The 24,483-nt window shown below is 40.6% G+C and overlaps 1 protein-coding gene across 3 annotated transcripts; it reads left to right on the top strand.

Annotated features, from left to right (window-relative positions):
* Positions 1–8,877: 8,877 nt before the first annotated feature.
* On the top strand, positions 8,878–22,591 carry LOC134226020 (glutamate--cysteine ligase). Of its 3 annotated transcripts, XM_062706531.1 has the most exons (6): positions 8,878–9,035; positions 9,255–9,386; positions 18,317–18,610; positions 19,921–20,665; positions 20,728–21,492; positions 21,554–22,591. In XM_062706531.1, the coding sequence occupies exons 3-6, from the start codon at positions 18,349–18,351 to the stop codon at positions 21,720–21,722; spliced, it is 1,941 nt and encodes a 646-aa protein (XP_062562515.1). In that variant the 5' UTR covers positions 8,878–9,035; positions 9,255–9,386; positions 18,317–18,348; the 3' UTR covers positions 21,723–22,591. The 3 variants fall into 3 exon arrangements, with proteins under 3 accessions (XP_062562515.1, XP_062562516.1, XP_062562517.1); XM_062706532.1 differs by lacking the exons at positions 8,878–9,035; positions 9,255–9,386 and adding an exon at positions 9,436–9,830; XM_062706533.1 differs by lacking the exons at positions 8,878–9,035; positions 9,255–9,386 and adding an exon at positions 9,895–10,088.
* The last annotated feature ends 1,892 nt before the right edge of the window (positions 22,592–24,483 follow it).

Below are 24,483 nucleotides of genomic sequence, written 5' to 3'. Positions count from 1 at the left end.
TGAGTGATGGCGATGAAATATTGATGGAAATATTAACAATGAAAAAATTGTCGAAACTCAGATCGCCTAAGGGCCACTTTATGTACGAACCGGTACAACAGGTTTGTGAAGGAAGACGATCAACTGGGTTGTCTGCATTGCAGATATATTCACATAGGGTCAATAGACGAATGAAAGAATAGAGTAATTCGTTATTCAAGGATTTGTCCTAGCGACTCTTCCTCAAAGGTGGATTTTTAACTCTTCCTTCGGAAGTGGCAATAATTTCACTTTGTATGCGTAACGCAGGCGTTACGATTTATTGTATCATAATTTGATGAATTATGAAGTATAATGCATGGTACTTGATGCATATTTAATTTGATATAGACAATATAGCTATAACAAAAGATATAATATGAACATATACTTACACACTTAGTTTTTATTTCTGCAGCTCGGCAAAAATCCGCACAGCCGTGCGCCAGCAAAATAAAAAACTGATATTCCGGCAAAAATGATGTTTGTTAGCTGATTTTCGGCAAATTATTTGCTGATTTCCAGCAATTTTGACAGAAATCTTGGCAAAAAACATGTTTGCTGGGGCACGGCTGTGCGAATCTCGGTAAAAGTTGACCATTTCGCTGAGATCCCGATAACAAAAATTAAGTGTGTATGTTTCTGATTAAATTGATGAAAACAATTCATATAATTAATTACATATTATTCGGCAACTCGACCGTACGAAAATCATTTTTTTGTTAAATATCTTGGCTGTGCACATATGTTTCGAAATGGACAAATTAGTATCAAATTTGCGAAAAAAAAATCCGAGTAGGGTAAGATGGTATAATGCGTCAACCCCCAATTCAATACCAAAAAAATTTGTTTGCTCTACATTCTGGAGCGACGCTAGTATACTGTCCACAAAACTTGCACTGCAACACTCAGTTAGGCAATAAAATAACTTTTCTCATTGGTTAATATGATAAAAAATTGCTTCCTTTTTCGAAAGTGTAACGTTTTCCGAAAACATGTTTCACTGATCAAAACACCCCAGTGCCAGTGTAGGCAGGACAATATTCCCTTACCCAGTGGACACGTGCACAACAGCAGTTGCTTCCAAATTATATGGAAACTATCGAAATGTAATTCAAAACTGCCTAAATGGACTTATGTTGGTTTTTTTGATGTCAAGTACATAAAGGTTTGTAACCTTTTTATTATGTGATAGATAAAATACTAATGAATGGCTATGAAACGTCTTTGGTTAGGGTGGAGCGTTTTGCCCAGGCAATTTTTAAAATCCATTTTTTTACTACTTTTCGAAAAAGCTATATTACGTGTTCTCTGTAATATTTTGACTACTGACAGGCCATGTATTTGCGACTTTTTGGACTACCAAATAATACGAAGTTTGCATAAATTGCGTTGAAAACTAAAAACATATTATAAGTATTGCCTTAGAGGGGAGGGGGGGGGCGTTCTCATTATACCGGCTTACCCTACCGCGGTTAGCTCTGTTTTGCAAATTAAAACATCTTTCGGATACTTGATTTGTCCAATCATCATATGTGGTTCTGATTGCTTTTCGCCAACTTTACCTTTGAATTGTCTTATTATGTAGGGGTTATCACACACTTAAAATAGATTTCGCTGTTCGGTAATTTTTTTGACGAAAAACTTCGGTAAACATTAAAAGTTACAGTAAGTTCGGTTAAAAAGATTCATTTTACCGGATTTCGGTAAAATTTTACCGATCAAACTGTAATTCAAAAATTATTTGACAGAACTCGGTACTGAAACTTACAGTTCATACTGTAAAATCTGGTTACTGCCGTACATGGTAAAATAAATACCGAACAAACTGTAAAACTAATTTTGTATTACAGTACTTCGGTAAACTATGCTGTCAAACTGTAAAGCCATACTTGTCTACAGAAATTGTTTGCAGCTAGCGGTTCAGCGGTTCAGAAACTTCGTTCGCAAAACGGTCTCAATTTTTTTTCCATCAGATTCATCATAAAAAATTATGCCCAGGTGTTGATAGCAGACATAATAACAGGTATTTTAACGTACTTTATAAAAATGGTTCGATTTTCAACGTAATTATACTCTTTTCAGATTCTTCCTTGGGGGATATTTTCTCTGCCGGGAAAAGTATGCGTCTGGAAATGTATTCAAAGCAGTGAATACATATATGTATGTGTTAATATTTATTTGAACTGCAGTTATTTTAGTAAAAAGTTGACGTTGTTCCATGGAACATGTATGTACGGAAAATGTGCCAAATTTGCTCTATCACAAGCTATTAAGATCAGTTAAAAACAAAATGTATAAATAAAGTCACGATTTGAAACCGCAATTGTATTTTATTTTATAGCTATCTTTGAAAGCATCAAACAGTTATATTTTTCCATTTTTTAAACGAAAAAGTACCGTAGTGTTCGGTAGTTTCTATTTTGAAATTACCGAACAGTACTGTAAATTTTGACAGATCATGACAAAATCAAATTACCGAACAAACTGTAATCGTTTCGATTACCGAACTAATTACCGTACGTTCAGCTGTTGAAAATTCGGTAAAAAATTACCGTAGACTGTAAAATATTTTAAGTGTGCACGCCTATCTAGATTCTAGAGTAGGAGTCCCTCCAAGATACGTGGATTCTTTTTCGCAAATTTCATATCAATTTGTCCATTTCGAAACATGTGCCAAAAATTTTTATATAAATTGAGGAATGTTTAGGAGTGCTATTATTGAATGCTATTGAGTTTCATTACAATTAAGGGCCGATAAATTTAGTTAAAGATTATTCAATATCAAAGTCTCTGGGAAATATGAAAATACGACTAGCGTTACGAAATTTGCTAATCATGTTAATAGCGATTCAATCTCACAAGCGCCTGAAAGATAGGCTCCTTGACTTACAATGCGGTTTCATTTGATTTTGTCGCTCAACCCATACAATCCACCTTTCGTTATTCAATTATTTTTTAATTCTACACACTGAATCGCCATGGGTAGGTGAGTAGTTTTTTTTTATTTAACTATTGGAATAATCAGATAATATTGATGTAAATCAATGATTAAAGAAGGGTCCAAATCTCACTGTAGGTAGACTAATCCAGGTTTTTTTTTTCACTATAAACGTATATACACATTTTCCATAAAATTCAAATTTGCGCAATTTTCAACGTGATGATTATCTAATTTTAGAAATAATCCATAAATTTGGATTTTGGAATCGTTTTCATGCATTTAAGATACAAAGTAAAGGCTGCTCTGCGAAACTAAGTGTAGATTTATATATAGCGGTTTTTATGATATAATAGTTTTACTAGGACATTTTGTTATAAAAATAATATTTTTGGCTGAACGAAAGACGGAGGGACATTGTATGAGAAAGGAGGACATGTATTTCCAAAGTATATACAATCTGCCAATAATATGTACGTTCCAATCACGTAATTTATAATTGGCATGCGACTGAGTAACAAAGGCAGGGCACGGAAATAGGGGGTACTACCCAAGAAGTTCTTCTTGCTATGCACCCGCATGTCGCTTCTTAGCCAAAGAACCAAATTAGCATACGAACAGGAAAACGAAATGAAGCCCAATCAACCAAAACTGGTTATCAAACAAAAATCACAAACATCTCGACTTTCAGTTAGACCCACTGTTCAGTTTAGAATATTTCAGAGAATGGTCGTGTCGTATTTAAAGAGAATGTACAAAATTTTGTTCACCATTTTAACAATATGTTTGGCATTATTTGCCACAGTAACCAGTGCTGACCAACAAAATTTTAATAATGGTTTAAGACTTATATTTTAGTAACTTTAATTTAAACTCTCAATATAATTCTATATTTTTAGTCCAAACATCGTACACTTTCGCTAGGCCTGAGGTATATTTTGTAACATACGGAGGAAGCAACAAACAGCAATCGATAACACCATCAAATGAAAGGGGTATTTCATCGTTCCCAAAGCCAATTGTGTTCTGATGCATCTATTAATATATTGAGTTTTCTTTTGAAAATAATGATAATTTGTTCTGAATATGTATGATAACAAAATAAAATATACTCTATGTGTAGAAATGAGTTTTGAAATTGGAAGACTTCGTCAAACGACGATGTTATACGTTGGCGAACTGCATTCACTATCGACGATTCTTGTTTTATTATTATTAATTATTCAGTCTAAGGCCGGAGTGGCATCTGTAGTACATAACAGTCGTCTCCATTCAGCTCGGTCCATGGCTATACGTCGCCAGCCACGCAGTCTACGAAGGGTCCGTGAATCTTCTTCCACCTGATCGATACACCTTGCTTGCTGCGTACCTCGCCTTCTTGTCTGGATTGTTGTCGATTTGTTACACCGGGTTGTTATCCGACATTCTGGCTACGTACCCGGCTCACCGCAGGCTTACAATTTTCGCGGTGTGAACGATGGCTGGCTCTCGTGGTTTATTCGCCTTCTCCACGTACCGTTCGCCATTTGTACCTCATCATAGATGGTACGCAGCACTTTCCTTTCGAAAACTCCCAAGTCCGCGTTGGTCCTCCACGAGCATCGGCCAGGTCTCGTATCCGTAGAGGGCTACCGATCTAATTAGCGTTTTGTAGATAGTAAGTTTGTGATAGCGGCAAACTCTATTCGATTGGAGTTTTTTGCGGAGTCCAAAATATGCACGATTTCCTGCCATGAAACGTCTCCGAATTTCTCTGCTGATATCGTTATCGGAGGTTATCGGAGCCTAAGAAGTACTCGAGTAGCATAGTATATGATGGATAACAATTCTAACCTCAAAATGAATTTAGCTTCCAAAATTACTCTTTGGTGACAGTTTCGAGCAACATTTTAGGTTTTGTCCGGCATTTGTATGGGAGCCCGCCACTGTGCGACGATACAGGAGGTTTGCGCAGGCCCAATAAGCCGCCTGGAAAACCAATAATTACGAGCAATATAAGAGATAATACGACTTGATATAATCGGAAAAGACTTAGGCGACGAATAAAGGATCACGATTGGAAGCTTGGAACATGGAATTACAAGTCACTCGGTTTCGCAGATTGCGACAGGATGAACTACATCCCCGCAACTTCGACGTCGTGGCGCTGCAGGAGATTGGCTGGACAGGACAGAAAGTGTGGAAAAGCGGGCATCGAGCGGCTAACTTCTACCAAAGCCGTGGCACCAGCAACGAGCTGGGAAACGGCTTCATACACACTTAGTTTTTATTTCTGCAGCTCGGCAAAATCCGCACAGCCGTGTGCCCAGCAAAATAAAAAACTGATATCTCGTCAAAAATTAGGTTTATTGGCAGGGTTTCGGCAAATTATTTGCTGATTTGCAGCATCTATGACAGATATCTCGACGAAAAACAAGTTTACTGAGGCTCGGCAGTGCGAATCTCAGTAAAAGTTGAGCAAATTGCTGAGATCCCGATAAAAAAAATTAAGTGTGTAGTGCTGGGTTAATGCGCCAACGTGTGATTGGGTGGTAGCCAATCAACGCAAGGATGTGCAAACTGAGGATAAAAGGCCGTTTCTTCAACTATAGCATCATCAACGTGCACTGCCCACACGAAGGAAGACCCGACGACGAGAAAGAAGCGTTCTACGCACAGCTGGAGCAGACATACGATGGATGCCCACTACGGGACGTCAAAATCGTCATCGGCGACATGAACGCACAGGTAGGAAGGGAGGAAATGTATAGACCGATCATCGGACCAGATAGTCTGCACACGGTATCAAATTATAACGGCCAACGATGCATAAGCTTCGCAGCCTTCTGCGGAATGGTAGTCCGAAGCACCTCCTTTCCCCGCAAAAATATCCACAAGGCCACATGGAGATCACCTAACCAAGAAACAGAAAACCAAATCGACCACGTTCTAATCGACGGTAAATTCTTCTCCGACATCACGAAGGTCCGCACTTACCGCAGTGCGAATATTGAATCCGACCACTACCTCGTTGCAGTATACCTGAACTCAAAACTTTCGACGATGTACAACACACGTCGAAGTCGAACGCCGCGGCTTAACATTGGGCGGCTACAAGACGGTAGACTAGCCCAAGGATACGCGCAGCAGTGGTGACGAAATCGAGGTGGTAGAAGCATTTGTGTACTTGGGCTCACTGGTAACTGCCGAAAATGATACCAGCAGAGAAATTCGGAGACGCATAGTGGCTGGAAATCGTACGTACTTTGGACTCCGCAAGACGCTCCGATCGAATAGAGTTCGCCACCATACCAAACTGACAATCTACAAAACGCTCATTAGACTGGTAGTCCTCTACGGACACGAGACCGGAAGGATGCTCGTGGAGGACCAACGCGCACTTGGAGTTTTCGAAAGGAAAGTGCTGCGTACCATCTATGGTGGGATGCAGATGGCGGACGGTACGTGGAGGAGGCGAATGAACCACGAGTTGCATGAGCTGCTGGGAGAACCATCCATCGTTCACACCGCGAAAATCGGACGACTGCGGTGGGCCGGGCACGTAGCCAGAATGTCGGACAGTAACCCGGTTAAAATGGTTTTCGACAACGATCCGACGGGCACAAGAAGGCGAGGTGCGCAGCGGGCAAGGTGGATCGATCAGGTGGAAGATGATTTGCGGACCCTCCGTAGACTGCGTGGTTGGCGACGTGTAGCCATGGACCGAGCCGAATGGAGAAGACTCTTATATACAGCACAGGCCCCTTCGGCCTTAGTCTGATTATTTAAATAATAAAGGTTGAGTAGAGGCCCTCCCCAGCCGTGCGGTATGATGCGCGACTACAAAGCAAGACCATGCTGAGGAGGGTGGCTGGGTTCGATTCCAGGTGCCGGTCTAAACAATTTTCGTATTGGAAATTGTCTCGACTTCCCTGGACATAAAAATATCATCGTGTTAGCCTCATGATATACAAATGCAGATATGGTAACTTGGCTTAGAAACCTTGCAGTTAATAACTGTTTGTATGCTTAATGAACACTAAAAGCTGCGAGGCGGCAATGTCCCAGGGGGGATGTAAGGCCAATGAAGAGGAAGGTTGATCATCATTTGTCAAGTAAACAACCTAAGGCTCGATTCCCATGTAGCGTCTTTTCAACGCAGAGTGAACGCGGCGGAAAAACGACGCAAGTGTGCATAGGGGAAAGGCGGTGGGGTGCAGATGGCGTTTGCATCGGTTCTAAGACGCGTCTTTCCCTAGTCCGGCAAAATTGAAATAATAATTCGAGGGTTTGAGGTCAAAATTTCTCCTGTTTACATAAATCCGCTATTCAGAAATTGTACATTTGTACAATGCATCATAACTGCAAAGCAGATGTTCCGAGGTTTCTCGTTCCTAATGACAGATATCATTCTGAATTCAGGCAGTCCGGTTATTAGGCTAGTAAAGGTGAAAATTGCTCTTTATTACACACTTAAACTAAATCGCAGATTTCTGTGAAATTTCACCGAAATCTCAACAGCAGAACTGTTCGGTAAAAAATTTACAGATTTTTTGGTGGTTTTGACAGTTGAACAAAGGAAAATACCGCAGAAAATCGGTGAAATAATTACCGAACAAATCTGCTGTTGAGATTTCGGTGAATTGAAGCAAAATTCACCGAAATCTGTGAAATGATTTAAGTGTGTAAGCTTCAAAAGCTTTTAGATTACATTTGTAAGATTACATCTCAGTACATTCAAAGTTAATTGCCTATATGCCAGGTATTGAGCCACCCGGAGTGGAAATTAATTACTATGTCTGAAACTTGATTATGCATATGCACAACATGTGATAGATTTAGTTACGAAAAGGTATTGGAGGGTAACCGCCCCTTCGGTGGGCTTTCCATGATCATGACGCTTTTGAAGGAGTGCTACGTATTTATAGCAATGGACACTAATCTTTGCAGTTTTTCTAAGTTTTTTCTTTAGTCGAGTCAAGTACGAGACACTGAAGACGGCCTTACTGTTGAGGTCGAAATACGTATCTGTCAGGATACAATTAAGTGGTGGAATTCAATGGGATTGTTTAAACTCGTCTTATGACAGGTGAAAACATTCCACTAAAAAGCTCAAAATAATTTTCTTATCAAAGTGGCTAATGTTTTTTTGGTTTTCGTGTGCACACACACACACATACACACGGACAGACAGACATTTGTTCAGTTCGACGAGCTGAGTCGATTGGTATATAACATCATGGGTCTCCGACACTTCTATAAAAAGTTCGATTTTGGAGTGAAATGATAGCCTTTCGGTACAACTTTGTTGTACGAGAAAGGCAAAAATATGAAAAATCCTTTGGAAAAATATAAAAAAGGCAATATAACTGAGCATTGAGCATCAGGCTAGATAATCCGTGACGTTACCAACTAGACGTCTCTCGGGTGATCGAAAATATTAAATAGTATAGCAAGTAACAGAGACGAATCGATAATTACTGCCTGTATGTGTATGAATGTGCACAAAAAATTCACTCATCTTTTAGGCATCGGCTTCCTCGAAGTTGCCATCGGCGGGGAATTGTTGGCGATTTTGAACAAATGAATAAAATGCATATTCAACAATATCAAGTAAAAGTATACTACTACAGAATCCATAAGCAATCCAAACACAGCCCATAGTGTCACGTTTTTCGGTCATTGCCTACTTCTACCGACAAGATCCACATCATATTATCAGCTGTCTGAAAGCCGGCTATAGCACTGACATTTCCGAATCGTCCGTAAACATTCTCTGGCATTCTCCCATCTAAATGATTAAAATAAAAACAGAGTAAAACCCACTCGCCATACTCTGAGAGGGCCGGCCATGTGCTTGGCCGCTGTACACGATGTACTATGATGGCTTGAAAACAATCATTCTCAGCGCTGGCTGGCTCGCGAGGCAAACTATCACCATTACCGGTCCTGCTATCCACATACCTACATGAACATATGCCAAACTTCTCGAGGCACTACGAATTTCACAACATCGGTAGCCGCCGTGGAGAGCGCTTGTGCTTACAATTCGGGGAACGATTTCTGTACAAGGCACAAGGCAAAAAAAATCTATTTGGTAGGGTGCATCTCGTTGTTTGACATGGTTTACTCGCGGAGCATCCAATGCCAGACCGCGTTTTTTATCTTTATGAATTCTACATAGTGGGCGCTTCGAGTGTGGTTTAGAGATATAGATAATGTAGTCACTTAATGAGCGTTTCCACGTATCACTATCACATCAACGGTGACATCAGCTTTGTCGTGACTATGCAATTTTTGTTCTAATTTGTTCCAGATTGCAAGGTGTACATTAGTGCAGATACTTAAGAAAAATAGTGACGTAAGCAGGGAAACGTCATATACGGCAATTAGGCGTCGCCAGCAGTCATCGTTCTGGAATAGCTTCGGCTGAACATTTTTGAAAGTGGTAAGTAGCATGACTTTCTATCGTTGAAAGATAGTCTTATCTGTGAGTTGGTCGAATAAGCAGCAGTGTCTTCCATTTATATAAAAGTGCTCAGCCAGGACAGTCTGGCCAACCATAGTGCATCGAGTTTTCTGACGTAAAGCATTGCCGCTGAGCTTCGTTTACAGTGTACTGTGTTATATTATCGTGAATTAACCTTGACTTGCGAAACGCGCGTGTAAAGTATTACGTAGTGCAGGAAAAGACGCGGTGAACAAGGGGCTCCGGAATTCAGTGGAACATCGCAAGTGTTGTCAATTTACGCTCATAGCACCAATACTGAATGTGTTGTATTGCGGTTGTGCAGCGTGTGATTTCGCAGTAATTCGTACCACTTATCCACAAACTGAAAGACACATACAAGCGTTATACACCTGGTGAATCGTACTACCAATATTGAATCTAGTAAGTGTTCGTGTGTATTATAGTAAACAAAACCAGCTCGGCATGTCCTTGATACACATCTGATTTCTATGGATTCCCAAATGGCCTAAACAAACCCCTTTGGTTTTGGCTAGAAGGCGAGAAAAGTAAAAGTCATCGTGAAACGGTGAAAAGCGTTCCTGAGAACAGACATTAGTCATTGGTCAGATAGATATGTAAATGAAGCATATTGTTGCTTGCTATTACGCAACATGTGGAAATTCAGTGCACTATCGCTAGGTAATTAATGTGAGATTGTTTGGCTAGGCATCAAGCAGCGTTTCACTGTATCAAACAAACTAGTGTCTGTGATTTGATCTCGTTAATCAACCAGCGGCGTTTAGACAGTCTGCAGAAGAATCTTCCAGAATTTGACCATGTGATAAAACTAAATTGGAACAAAACCATGTTCGAGCAAGTTTGAAGAAGTAGTAATAAAATTTCTCGTTCGATTTTAATTCTATTACAATTAATCATGAGTGAAACATACACGCCGCATTAGAATAAAAGTCCCAACTGTCTAAGTGGAAATTGTATATTACGTTATAAATAACAAAATATGATTACTGATCATTACGTGAACACGTGCATGGCTGAGATTACGAACAAAATCCATTGACCTCGTAGCGATACTGACTTTCTCTAGCTTAACCAAGAACCCAACCGCATGTAACTTTTTATACTTTTGCCAACCAATTTGAACTAATCAGCCGTTATGAATAGGACATTATGTACAGATTTTTGGTGGAATGTATTCAATCAATTATCATAAGACGTGTTAGTACTATAGCCTCTAATTAAACAACTTTATTGTAATTTTACCAATACGAATTTCAACCCTAATTGTATGGTCGTCTTCAATGTCTTCAGTCAAATACGAGACACAGCGAAAACGAACTCACTGTTAAGGTCAAAAAACAAATCTGCAAAGTAACAATCAAATTATTTATTTCGTTACTCAGAATAGTTCAGAGTGGGCTTTGCAGTACTTGAAAATCGTTTCCAATCAGATCGGTCCATGGCTGCACGTCGTCAACCACGCAGTCTATAAAGGGTCCGTGAATCGTTTTCCTCCACGTACCGTCCGCCATCTGCACCCCACCATAGATGGTACACTGCCCTTTCCTTTCTAAAACTCAAAGTGCGCGTCAGTCCTCCACGAGCATAGTCCAGGTCTCGTGTCCGAAGAGGAGTACCGGTCTAATGAGCGTTTCGTAGATAGTCATTTTGGTACAGTGGCGAATTCCAATCGATCGGAGTATATTGCGGAGTCCAAAGTGTGTTTGATTTCCAGCCACAATGCTTCACTGAATTTTTCTGTTGGTATCGTTCTCGGCTGTCATCAGTGAGCCCAAGTACACGAATTCTTCAACCACCTCGATGTCGTCACCACCTATTCAAACCCGTGGTTGGTGGCTTACGTTGTCCTCTCTTGAGCATCTTCCTATCATGTACTTCGTCTTCGACTAGTCCGTGCCGTGACTAGCCCGATCCTCTTAGCTTTCCTCTTCAATCACCCGAATCATCGTAGGACATACGTAGGACGCGCTCCCAGGTGCTCCCAGGTTTGTCACCAAAGCGCCTTTGTTGTGACAGACCATCGCCATTTAGGCTCTGTTCGTAGTGCCGAGGCCATCTTTGGAGCACCTCACACTCGTCCGTAAGAAGGTTTCTTTTTATGTCCTTACACATGTCAGGCTGATTTGGCACTTCGCCCTTGCGTAAACGATTCAACTTCTCATAGAACGCGGTACAGTTGCTCCATCTCTTCACGGTCTAGATTTTCCTGCCGGAGCGTTTTTTTTTTCGGAAAATCAAGATATGTCAGTCCCGTTTGAATCGTACCTTATTCGCTCTCGTGCGGTGTTGCAGCAATCTCGCTGATGTTGCATTCTTCTCCTCCACCAACTGCTTGCATTCGCCATCACACCCGTCGTTTCTCTGATCCGGGAGCATCATGTATATAGGCTATAGGGTACCAACGGTACCAATAGTGGAGGTATTAGTAGATACACAAAAGAAAGTATTTTTTGAAAATTGATAATTATGGGAAATTTACAGCTTTAATATCTTAGTCAATAGATAAACTAATAAATTTGCTAACAAAAATGAGATAGATGTCATTTAACATCAACAATTACCAAATATTGCTTGCACCACTATGGGCACTCTGTTTCTTTAGTGGGGGTAAAAAATAAGTTTGCTTCCCATAGTGGTGCTAACCATTGATTTCTTATGAGACTCGCCACTATTGGTACAGTTGCACCACTATAGGTACAAGGGAGTCAATTTTGTTAAGAAAAATCATTGTTTTTATAGTTTTTAAAGCTAAATCTTAAGATAAAGTTGCATTTAACAGGATATTTAAAGCACAACGCATCAACTGAAACCATTGTAAAGTGTATAAATATGATAAATTTAATTGAAACCCCACTATTACCACTATTGGTGCTACCTCCACTAAGGGTACGGTTACCCTAGTGCAGCGGTTGCAATGCTATGAATGGCGGATCGAATATCTATCTCCAGCTTTCTTCAAAAGAAGTTACGTCTCTCCCATTGGAAGTGCCACTTCCAGTCTTGGGCTAGTCCATCGTATTGGGGCCGCCCCATGTTAAACCGCGGAATTCGATTTCGACGCGCGGAACACGCCGTCAAGACTTTTTAGCGCAGATTTACTGCAACGAAATAGTGGTCGGATTCAATGTTCGCACTGCTGTAAGTGCGGTCGTTCGTGTTGCCGGAGAAGAACTTACCGTCGATTAGTATGAAGTCGATTTGATTTTCCGTCTCTTGGTTTAGGTAATCTCTATGTAGCCATACATAGTATAAAAAAAGTCCAACCCCGTACTGCTAACCGTTTTTAATTAAATTGCTTCTAGAATTTCTGAGAAGAGTTTGAAAAAAAAATCCGTATGCGTAAATATGTAAATTTAGAGCTCCATAATCGTCGGTCTTGGGCGATGTCCCTCTAGTTACCCCGCACGTTCAGGGTCCCCAGGTCCGATTCCACCGCGTGCAGCCAGCGTGTTCGTATCCGGTTCCCTGTTGAATATTGTTTTCGCCATTCTTTCTTCCGACATTCGCACTAAGTGACCAGTCCACTGAAGTCTGCCGTATTTCTTCTTTGTATACTTGATACAGCTCACACACTTAAAATAAATCGCCGAATTCGGTAAATATTTAACGAAATCTCAACAGCAGAACTGTTCGGTAAATAATTTTATTGATTTTAGATGATTTTGACAGTTGAACAATGGAAAAAATACAAAAAATCTATAAAATAATTACCGAACAGATCTGCTGCTGAGATTTCGGTAAAATTTACCGAATTCTGTGAAATGAGTTAATTGTGCATGATTCATGCGTCTGCGCCACGCACCATTTTCTAGTTTCCCTCCGAGTATTGTACGCAGCACTTCTCGCTCGAAAACCCCGAAATCTCTCCAGTCCGCCTCTTTTAATGTCGACACTTCATGTCCGTAAAGGGCCACTGGTAAAATCAGAGTTTCGTATACATAGAGCAAATTTTGTTTCCGCCTGCATGTTACGGGACCTAAGCTGGTTACGTAATCCGTAAAAGGCCCTATTCGCAGCAGCAATACGTCTTTTCGCTCCACGGGAAACGTCATTGTCACATGTCACAAGCGTTCCAAGTTAACCAAATTCTTCAACAACACATCCCCATCAAGCACTAATACCTCAGCACCAACACCACTAGGTCTTAATCTATCTCTACCTGCTACCATGTACTTTGTCTTGGTAGAGTTAATGGTTAAGCTTATCCTCGCCGTCTCCCTCTTCAGTGGGACAAAAGCCTCCACTACTGCTCTGCAATCGATTCCAATAAGGTCGATGTCGTCCGCAAAGCCCAGGAGCATATGCGACCGTGTGATGATAGTGTCGATCCTCTGCACGCCAGATCTTTCTCATAGCGCCTTCGAGTGCAATGTTGAACAATAAATTCGAAAGTGTATTACCCTGCTTCAATCCGTATCAGTCTAATCAGTTTCGCCGGAAAACCAACTCATTTCTTTTTACTGAATCGTTCGCTGCTTTGAAATCAATGAACAGATGATGAGTCTGCAAGTTGTACTCCTGGAATTTATAAAGGATCATCCGCAGGCTAAACATCTGATCCGTCGTTGATCAGCCCTCACGAAAACCTGTCTGGTATTCGCCGACGAAGGACTCCTCAAGCGGTCTCAGCCTCGACATGATTTAACACCTAACACCTCCTGCGCTGTTGTAGTCACAGCTTCGTGGATATTTTCCCACAATCTGTTGACGTCGCCAGATCCGGTGGCATCTGCTATCCGCTCGTTCAGCTTCTGGTGGTATTGTTCAGCCTCCTTCAACTGACAAGCGTTGGGTATTGTAACGCATCGTTCTGTTGTTTCGTGAATTCGTGACGCTGAAAATTCGTGACGCGCCCAAATTTTTGCAACTACAAGATAGTGATCTGAGTCGATTTTCGGACCTCTGAAGGACCTTACATCTATAACATCCGAGAAATGTCGTCCGTCGCCCAGCATGTGGTCTATTTGTGAGAAAGTGTCTCCACTCGAATGTTGCCAGGTGTGTTTGCGGATATTCTTACGTGCGAAGTAGGTATTGCTTATTGCCATCCCTCTAGCAGCAGCAAAGGTTACAAGTCGCAGACCATTATCGTTGGTAGCGGAATGAAGGCTTTCCGTACCAATGACAGGGCGAAAGAAACCTTCTCTCCCGATCTGCACATTTGCATCCCCGATGACAATCGTTTGTTGGGCACTCTCCGTAGGCCTTATCGATGCTCTCATAGAATGCATCCTTCACGTCATCAGGCTTATCGTTCGTTGGGGCATAGATGCTGATCAGGCTATAGTTGAAGAATTTGCCCTTCTTTCTTAACACGCAAATGCGGTCGCTTTTCGGCTTCCACCGGATAACACGCTTCATCTGCTTCCCGATCACCATGAAGCCAACTCCTCGTTCTGCTCTGTCTCCGCCGCTATAGTAGATGTGGTACTTGAATGAAGTGTTCACTATGGGATCCACCGCCCGGAATTCACGTTCTCCAGTTCTGGGCCACCAGTTCTGGATTGTTGCCACACTCACGGCGACCATCTGCAACTCACGAACCAGGAGCCCAACACGTGCGGGTCCATTCAAAGTTCTCACGTTCCAAGATCCGACTTTCCAATTTTTTTTTTAACTAATTTTATTTGCTAATTATCTAATACATGCATTCATCTCTTAGACTAGGTGTTCCGTGTTTTCTTGACACTATCATCCTTATTTGCTATGTTACTTTTTAGTTATTATTAATACATTTCAATTGCCTCTGGCAGTTAGAATTTTTCCTCTGGTTGAATTGAACCATGTAGGAATTACAATATTTTCAACTTAAACTAAACTTAACCTAATTTATACTAAGGGTACAAGGAGCTAATCGTTGCAATAAAAGATTGCAACGATTTTTGTCTAAAATTGGAAATTATTTTGTTGGACATTTGTTGCAATGTCTCAATATTAGAAATTCTATGAAGTTCATTGGTACTATACCACGGAGGCAACTTCAGAATCATTTTCAAAATTTTATTTTGAATCCTCTGAAGTGCATTCTTTCTGGTATTGCAGCAACTAGTCCATATTGGCACAGCATACAACATGGCAGGTCTAAAAATTTGTTTGTAAATCAAAAGTTTGTTCTTAAGACAAAGTTTTGATTTTCTGTTTATAAGTGGATATAGACACTTAATATATTTGTTACATTTGGCTTGAAGGCCTTCAATGTGATTTTTAAAAGTTAATTTTTTTTATCTAGCAGAAGTCCTTAATATTTGGCTTCGCTAGACCAATTAATTGGAACCCCATTCATAGTGACAATATGTCTGCTAGAAGGTTTCAAATAAGAAGCTCTCGGCTTATGTGGAAAAATTATAAGCTGAGTTTTGGAAGCATTCGGGGAAATTTTCCATTTTTGCAAGTAAGTGGAGAAAATATCCAAACTTTTTTGCAATCTACTACAAATTACACGAAGGCTTCGCCCTTTGGCTGAAAGGCCCGTGTCATCTGCAAACAAAGATTTTTGACACCCTGGTGGTAAATCAGGTAAGTCAGAAGTAAAAATGTTATACAATATGGGCCCCAGTATGCTGCCTTGGGGGACACCAGCCCTTACAGGTAATCTATCAGATTTAGAATTCTGATAGTTTACCTGCAGTGAGCGATATGATAAATAATTTTGGATCAGTTTAATAATGTACAGAGGAAAATTAAAATTCATCAATTTTACAATCAAACCTTCATGCCAAACACTGTCAAATGCTTTCTCTATATCAAGAAGAGCAACTCCAGTCGAATATCCTTCAGATTTGTTGAGCCGAATTAAGTTCGTAACTCTTAATAACTGATGAGTGGTTGAATGCCCATGGCGAAAACCAAATTGCTCATCAGCAAAAATCCGACTTTCCAATCGTTGTCCTTTATTCGTTGCCGTTGAATCAATTCGTTTGCTCTACTTTTGCCTTTCTTGGTAACTGTAGAATCTTCGGTAGGCTACCTTACCAGGGTTGCGCTACCTACATCGCGTTGAAGGGCCTGCCTTCTCGATGCTGACACGTTGCAGTATGATGTGCACAGTTTAGTTTAGAGTTCCTCACTGGCACTCGGACGATAATCAGCCGCCCCGAACGTGGGGAACGGACGGTGTTGTGAGCCGAGAAAAATATTTTAAAAATATAATTCATCATTTTGAAAAATGGCTTTAGACCCTCTTTTTAGAGGTTCGTCCCTCTGTGCGGCGCCGTAGTTTGTTCAAGTTTACGACGTGAACGAAAAAGAAATGAGAGAATATTTGAAGTAAATATTTCTCTCTGCTCGTCTGTTTGACAATGAAACGATGCAACAATCACTTCACTTTTCCGATTAAAACTCATTCGTCTCCAAAGGGTCGCATGCTGCTTTTCCTTTGATGACGTATTACAACGAAAAGTGAGCTTTATAAAGATTTTTTTTTCTGATGATTTGATTCAAGAATGTTACTTGATAAATACTTTTTTTATATGTTGAACAGGTACTCAATCATTCCACGCGACGCCCCTGCCCACAACAAAGCTTTGCAAAGGTCTCAACAGTGAGGAAAATCTAAATGAACCTGTAATATACGTATACTGCCCATTATCGCATATTTGAAACATTTGCATTTTGGTTGATTTTGTAAATCGTTTGTCAATCCTCCCCACAAATTCAATCATTTCCAGCTTACCACAGATAAGCTGTGGTGTGATTGGATGCAGTAAATTGAGCTCTATTAATGATTCACAGGCTTTCTACAAAATGAACAAAAATGCAAGTGTTACAAATATGCGATCATGGGCAGTATAGGAATAATCACTGTTTAGTACTTATACTCAGACGGTTCGATTGTTACAATGATTGTGAATGAATATTGCATATAATGTTCCCTATCCGCTATTTTTTAATTTTTGTAAAGGAGGGCCGAAAATCTCGTAAATAAAGATAATTCAATTCAATTCAATTTTTGTAAATAATTTCTGCATTCTTTATTCCCGAAAAATGCACCAACACTGTTAGGTGGATAAATTAGGGTTTCCATTTAATTTCTTGCATGGTATGCCATAAAAGGTATCCAAACCAGTACTATCTAGCAAGGGTAGCGTTGATTTTTGTTAGTCAATAAACACGACTGAAACCGTCAATCAAATTGAAAGATGGGATGTCCAATCAGATTAAAATCGTACCTCCTGAGCCAGCCCCAGTCATTAATTTTTGTTTAGCTTTGAAAACAAGCTAGCCGCGCATTTCTTATCAACTAGCAGCGATGTTACCCATATCTTGCCACAACGTACCGCACAATCCGCATGTCTAAGCTTTATTTGAACTGTTTGTTTTTTTATTCCGTGTCTACGCTCATCGATTTTAATTTCTACGTTGACTTCTACGAAGTCAATGAGCAGATCTTTCACAAGGTAGAATTCCTTCCATTGTGTATGTGCTTACAGCTACACCGTGTTTCAGCTCTATGACTGAAACAGAGTTCACTGCTCTGTACTCGTGATTCCTCAAGCAATATTTTTGAAAAGATTGTTAATTCTCACAATCGGAGGCTCATTTTTCCACATTTTCCGATTACTACAAAACTGCAACAACGTCATTAAGTTCGTCCATATCCTGCTTATATAAAAATGTAGCAAAAACGTAGTAAACGTAGAAACTTTTTTGTAAATTATCAGGAAATTATGCTCGATTCTTGAAACGAAATATCTCAGTGCAAAATAACAGAAATATGTTAAACTTCATTCACCTTTCAACACAAGTTGAATATTCTAATTTATTTCGCTCCGCAAGAATGCTTTTCTATATCTTTGATGATCGATAATTTTTACACTACTAATATGATGAAATCGACCGTTGACCATAACGTTACTAATGCATATGCTTTTTTGCCATTTATTCTACAGCAAACAGTCGAAAAGCGTAACATTGAAACACGATGGGACTGCTGAGCGAAGGAAGTCCGCTAAGCTGGGAGGAAACGAAAGCCTTGGCGCAACATGTACGCGAACATGGCATCGAACAGTTTATCAATTTGTACGCCCGGCTCAAGGATCGGCAGGGCGATGTGCTCAAGTGGGGCGATGAGGTGGAATATATCATCGTGCGGTTCGATGATGAGAAAAAGGAAACGCAGGTGTCCCTGCGGGCCCGTGAAATGCTGGCCGTGCTAAACGAGAAGGAACACGCTGATCCGACAGGTGAGTGATTCACGAGGAAGGCAATGATCGACACATTGATGGTATACTTCATATCAAATGTTTTCAAAAAGGTAGGTCTTGGGTCAGGTGCGAACCAAACGAGTAGAACTCAGCGAAAATGCAATGTTGATGCAAATGTGCTCAATCAATTATGTCTGATATCAGGACAATTTGATATCTGTTTTGGTACAATTGGATCATCAGAATCCGGTTCCGAATGCTACGGGTACTGGTCACTTCTCATATGGTTGCACCATATCAATTCCAAGCCTGCGACATATCAAATCTTCATGGTTTCACAAGACAATCCCAACAGATGAAATTTTGAAAGTTTTTGGGCACATTGGTCAGGTCCGTAAGTGTTCCAAGGGATCTAGTTCAAATAAACAAATATCTATCAGCTACAAAACGCATCTTGCGACGTATCAAACTTCATGATTTTGAGAAGCATTTTTTATGCCACATTAATGTCCAGAAGTATTCCTGGTAACCTGGTTCTCTCAGGGAAGTGGACAAATTACCTTTAGGTGCAAGACCCAACGAATCAAACTTCATTATTTTGAAAGATGATGAACTTTTTATAGGCGTTGACGCACTGACAACATTCCGAAGTTTTCCTGGGAACCAGATTCCCTCACTGAAGTAGGCAATTTTCGACTAGCTTTGTAACTCATCATCTTCATTAGCCCAAGCGAAACAGATTAAATTTCGATAGTTTTTAGACACCTAGGCCACATCCGGAAATTTTCCTGGAAACCTGGCTATCTAGAGGGGCTGAACAAATTTCGATTAGCTTTAAACCCCATCTTGCGACGTATCAAACATTTAGATTTTGTGAAACAAGCCCAACAGAAGCAATTTCGACAGTTTTTGGACACATTGGTCTGGTGAAGAAAAAATGCTGGGAAGCTTGTTCTCTCAGGGGAGTCGACAAGTTTTTATAAGCTCTAAAACTCATCAAGTGACGTATAAAACTATTAAATTCTATAGCTTTTAGACACATTAATCACATCCGGAAGTGTTCCGGGGAAGTGAACAAATCTAGTCGTAAAATGGGATAGTTTTTCATCATTTGCGACATTCGAAAGTGTTTCCGGAAACATGGTTCCCTCAGAGGAGCCATTCCCTGGAACAGTTACGACAGTTATTAACAGTCTATAACAATATTAGGGTATTAAAATTTTAAATTGTTAGCATAATTTGAGGACATTTGATCCCTCATTAGTCTTCCATACAACAATTTTCCGAAGAATAAAAAAAAATAAATAAAAGATATAAACTGTACTTTACATGACTCCCTGTTTTTTTAGGTGTTAAATCGCTCTGGCGACCGGAGTACGGTGCGTACATGATTGAAGGTACACCCGGCAAACCCTATGGCGGCCTGCTAGCGCACTTCAACGTGGTAGAGGCCAACATGCGCTACCGTCGTTTGGAAGTGGCTGAACTTTTGCCACCAGGTGAACACGTTATGTCGATCACCAACTTCCCTCGATTGGGAGCCCTCAATTTCACCTATCCGCCCGCAAAGCCAACACCCGAGGATGAATCCTGCGCTGCACGGTCGCTCTTCTTCCCTGATGAGGCCATATATCCGGGGCATCCACGCTTCAAGACTCTAACACGCAACATCCGTCAGCGACGGGGTGAAAAGGTTTCCATCAATCTACCTGTATTTAAGGATAAGAATACAGTGATTCCTGTCGAAGGTAGTCTACCAGACAAACCCGATTACGTTCACATGGACGCTATGGGCTTCGGTATGGGCTGTTGCTGTTTGCAGTTGACGTTCCAAGCCTGCAACATCGCCGAAGCACGAACGTTGTATGATCAGCTTACTCCGATGTGTCCGATCATGCTTGCCTTAACTGCCGCCAGTCCAGCATATCGAGGATACCTGACTGACGTTGACTGTCGTTGGAATGTCATCTCTGCTTCAGTGGACTGTCGAACCAAGGAGGAAAAAGGAGAAGTTCCACTCAAGAATGATCGTTTCCGCATCTACAAATCTCGCTACGATTCCATTGATTCCTATCTCTCTCCGGCTGGTGAAAAGTTAGTATGCTCATTATATTTGTTTTGAGATACCTAATATATCTATAAAATTATGATTACAGGTACAACGATATGCCTCTAGTATTGGATGAAAAATTGTATAACAGACTTCGCGAGGGTGACATCGATCATCTTTTGGCGCAGCACATTGCTCATCTGTTCATTCGCGACTCGGTGTCTCTATTCAGCGAGAAAGTCCATCAGAATGATAAGGAAGATACCGACCATTTCGAGAACATTCAATCGACCAACTGGCAAACGATGCGCTTTAAACCTCCGCCACCGAACTCCTCAATCGGATGGCGTGTGGAGTTCCGACCATGTGAAGCTCAGCTGACCGATTTTGAAAATGCAGCCATCGTTTGCTTCATAGTTTTACTTACTAGAGTGATCTTGTCGTACCAGCTGGATTTCCTGATCCCAATTAGCAAGGTGGACGAAAATATGCAAAACTCGCAAAAACGTGGAGCCGTGTTGACGGAGAAATTCTGGTTTAAGAAAAATATCACTGGATCCACTGTTGCTAATGGTACTGGTCAGGTTAACCAAGAAGTTAATAATCACCACCCGGAGCAAGACACAACTGATAACGATGAAATGAGTGAGGAGTATGAATTAATGACTATCGATCAGATCATCAGCGGCAAGGGACAATTTCCGGGGCTGGTACCTCTGATCAACAGCTATTTAGGATCAATGGATGTGGATGCTGATACGCACTGCACTATTCAACAATATCTCAGGTTGATTCAAAAGCGAGCATCCGGTGAGCTTTTAACGACAGCATCCTGGATACGGAAGGAAATAACCGGCCATGAAGAGTACAAGTAAGATTCCTATTCTATCTATGAAGTTATTTAAAATATACAATCAAATTCTTTTGTACAGGCAAGATTCGGTGGTCAGCGAACGCATCTGTTACGACTTGCTGAAGAAAGCTAAGGACATTCAGGATGGCATCCGGCCCTGCCCGGAGCTGCTAGGAAGCAACATCAATTCGAAGACTACCGACAACATTCCGCCAGCGATCGAGAAACATCTAACCAAACGATGCTAAAACACGAGCGAACCACTTCTGTCCAAACATTGTCTATAATCTCGGAACACTAAATAGCACATAGAGGAGTTTCAATGCATTTAATCCAGTCTGGTGTATTAATGTTCCAAATGGAATCCATGTTTATGGTAGAGACTATGATGGCGAAGAAGTGTTCTTACTATGCGGGTGAAAATGTCTTTGTTATTGATTGGTTCAAACGGTTTGGTAGAAATTATAGTAAAAGAACAGAGAACAAACAGGTTCAAGGACTGCGTCTATATATGGTTTTTATTAGTTTTAAAATATGAAAATTATGTGTAGTAGTCGAACGTATACTTAAATTTTTGAACAATTTTGTACTTTTACTACAGAGTTAGTGAGGATTTTCATTAGTTATTAGGTATTAGTTCCGAGATAAAGTTATATTATGTTACATGTTACACTTTTTAAATTCGTAATGAGGGAAGTCTTCAGTATGAGTCTTTGGCATTTAGATTTCCATTATAATTTACCTAGCAGGTGACATCTTTGCGGTATTATGAGAGAAGTACACTGAGACAAATTTACATAAAGAATTTAAACGCCTTATGAAAATTTGCCATATGAAATCGATTTGAATTTCTGTTGTCTGCCTTTTGAATCATATTTCCTTAATGTTAAAAAGAGACGTGCACACTATCCACGTTTAAATCTTTCAGGGGACTAAAAAGTGGAAATCATTCCACGAATTGTATGGCGTTACTTATGAAGTTCGATAGTTGAGCTGAATAAGTGTAAAAATATAGTAATAACAAATACTTTACACATACCAACCTGCACAAAAAAATAAGTGTTATTTGTGTACTCTACAATCAACGAATAAACCAACACTGATATCTCACCCCTCAGAGCATTGTATATAATTCATAACAGATTATCCGAAAATCACTCAATCGCGTTAAATCATTTATAAGTACGTGGGATGTCATTGGGATGAATGAAATATCCTTTTTATAAGAAGCAACTAAGCTCACAATAATATACCCTTCAAGCGGAATAAAGAGCTTTTTTGTGTTGAGCTATCGCAAGCAACTAAATAAAAAAAAACTTCTCTTCAACATTGGCGTAAATAAGGGGAAGCAAGGGGGCTGTGTCCTCTCTAGAAAAATACCCTCCCCCCTCTAGGATTCGTACTTTTAATTGGTAGTGATTGTTTTATCGTCTGGACCGGCAAGGTGCCCCGAGCTGAATGCCTTAACTAACCAGAATCGGGAGGTGGATCCCGTCGTCCAGCCGTCTTCTACAACACACGACACACATCCACGACTTTCGACGACAAAACTTTCTACACTACTGGTAAATGGCCTTACGACTGAAAAACTTGGAGAAGGAAAAGATTAACGTTAGCTGGTATGAAAGCGAGGCTGGAGAAACCAGGAGTAAGTTACCATGGGGTTTGAGTAAGTTACCATCAGCCTGTGATTATACTTCAACACCTCAGCGTGTCGATCGAGCAGCAAGCCATGACTCGGCCTCTTCTGGTCAGACCTCTGTGGCGTACACACGCACCCACGGAGAGCTGCTGTCATAACCATTTGCATTTTGGTGATCCTGCCAGGTTACTTGTTGGATCCCGACGCTGATTTCAAAAGGTGAGTTGAATTCAATTTGGTAATTTGCTAATGTGTTAAAATATTTGATGATTAAAAAAACACACAAGGCAATGGGTTTGTATTGCCACAAAGCGTGCCTGGAAGACTGCTGGGAGAATGGATTGTGGTTTGGAAAATCACAAAGCGTATCTGGAAAACCGCTGGAAAATGAATTGTGGTTTGGAAAATCACAAAGCGCGTCTGAAAGACCGCTGGAAAATGGATTGTGGTTGGAAAATCACAAAGCGTGTCTGGAACACCGCGGGAAATGGATTGTGGTTTGGAAAATCACAAAGAGCGTCTGAAAGACCGCTGGAAAATGGATTGTGGCTATCGGGGGATCTAGAACAATTTTAATTTTTTTTCACTATTTTTGGTGCAAATTCCATAGAGATCTCTGTTGCTAAACTAGTTCTCCGGATTCGTGAGAATCACGCGCGCAGTGTCTTTTAGATGTGGTTTGACCACCGAATTGAAAACGCGCCGTTTTTTTATCTAAACGTGGTACACTAGACCGTTTATACTCGATTCTTTATTGAAGCGATATAGAATACGACGTACACAGTGGATGGCTTTATTCGTACTGTATTCACTCTAGACTCCGAAACTAGTGAGTAGTGTTTTGTGTCTTGCGATACTCTTCTCCGCTTTGGTGAAGCCGAAAGATAGAATTGAGAGTGAGTGTTTAAATGCAACTAACAATATTCATTTAAGGTAATTCTAGCAATTGTGGTCTGTGCCCTAACATACCGCCCACCATTGAAATGTAGATTTCAATATAATTACTTGGCCATAGTGGGTATGCTTAACTTATCTACTATTAAATAACAAAATGTTGTATAAATTCAATAATATTCCTCCTGCTGTCTTCGTTGGCTTCGTCCTCTCGATCTCGGTCGGAACTCGCACGTTAACCAATGATTGGCAATTGCCGGGTCGGAACTCGCACGTCGACATTTATTGGCAGTTGCCGGGTCGGAACTCGCACTTCGACCAACGATTTAGATGTACAGGGTCAATCATAGCCGCAGTCCAGGATCCTACCAATACATTCGACTTTAGGACGGAGAAGACAAGGTGCAGCAAACTGAAGAAATACTTAACTTGTGAGGGGACCATGAGGTCCCCTCGCATCCGACATTGCCTGT

This window comes from Armigeres subalbatus, chromosome 3 (genome assembly GCF_024139115.2).
Source record: "Armigeres subalbatus isolate Guangzhou_Male chromosome 3, GZ_Asu_2, whole genome shotgun sequence".
Taxonomy (NCBI): Eukaryota; Metazoa; Arthropoda; class Insecta; order Diptera; family Culicidae; genus Armigeres; species Armigeres subalbatus.
This window is presented reverse-complemented; position numbering and strand designations above follow the sequence as displayed.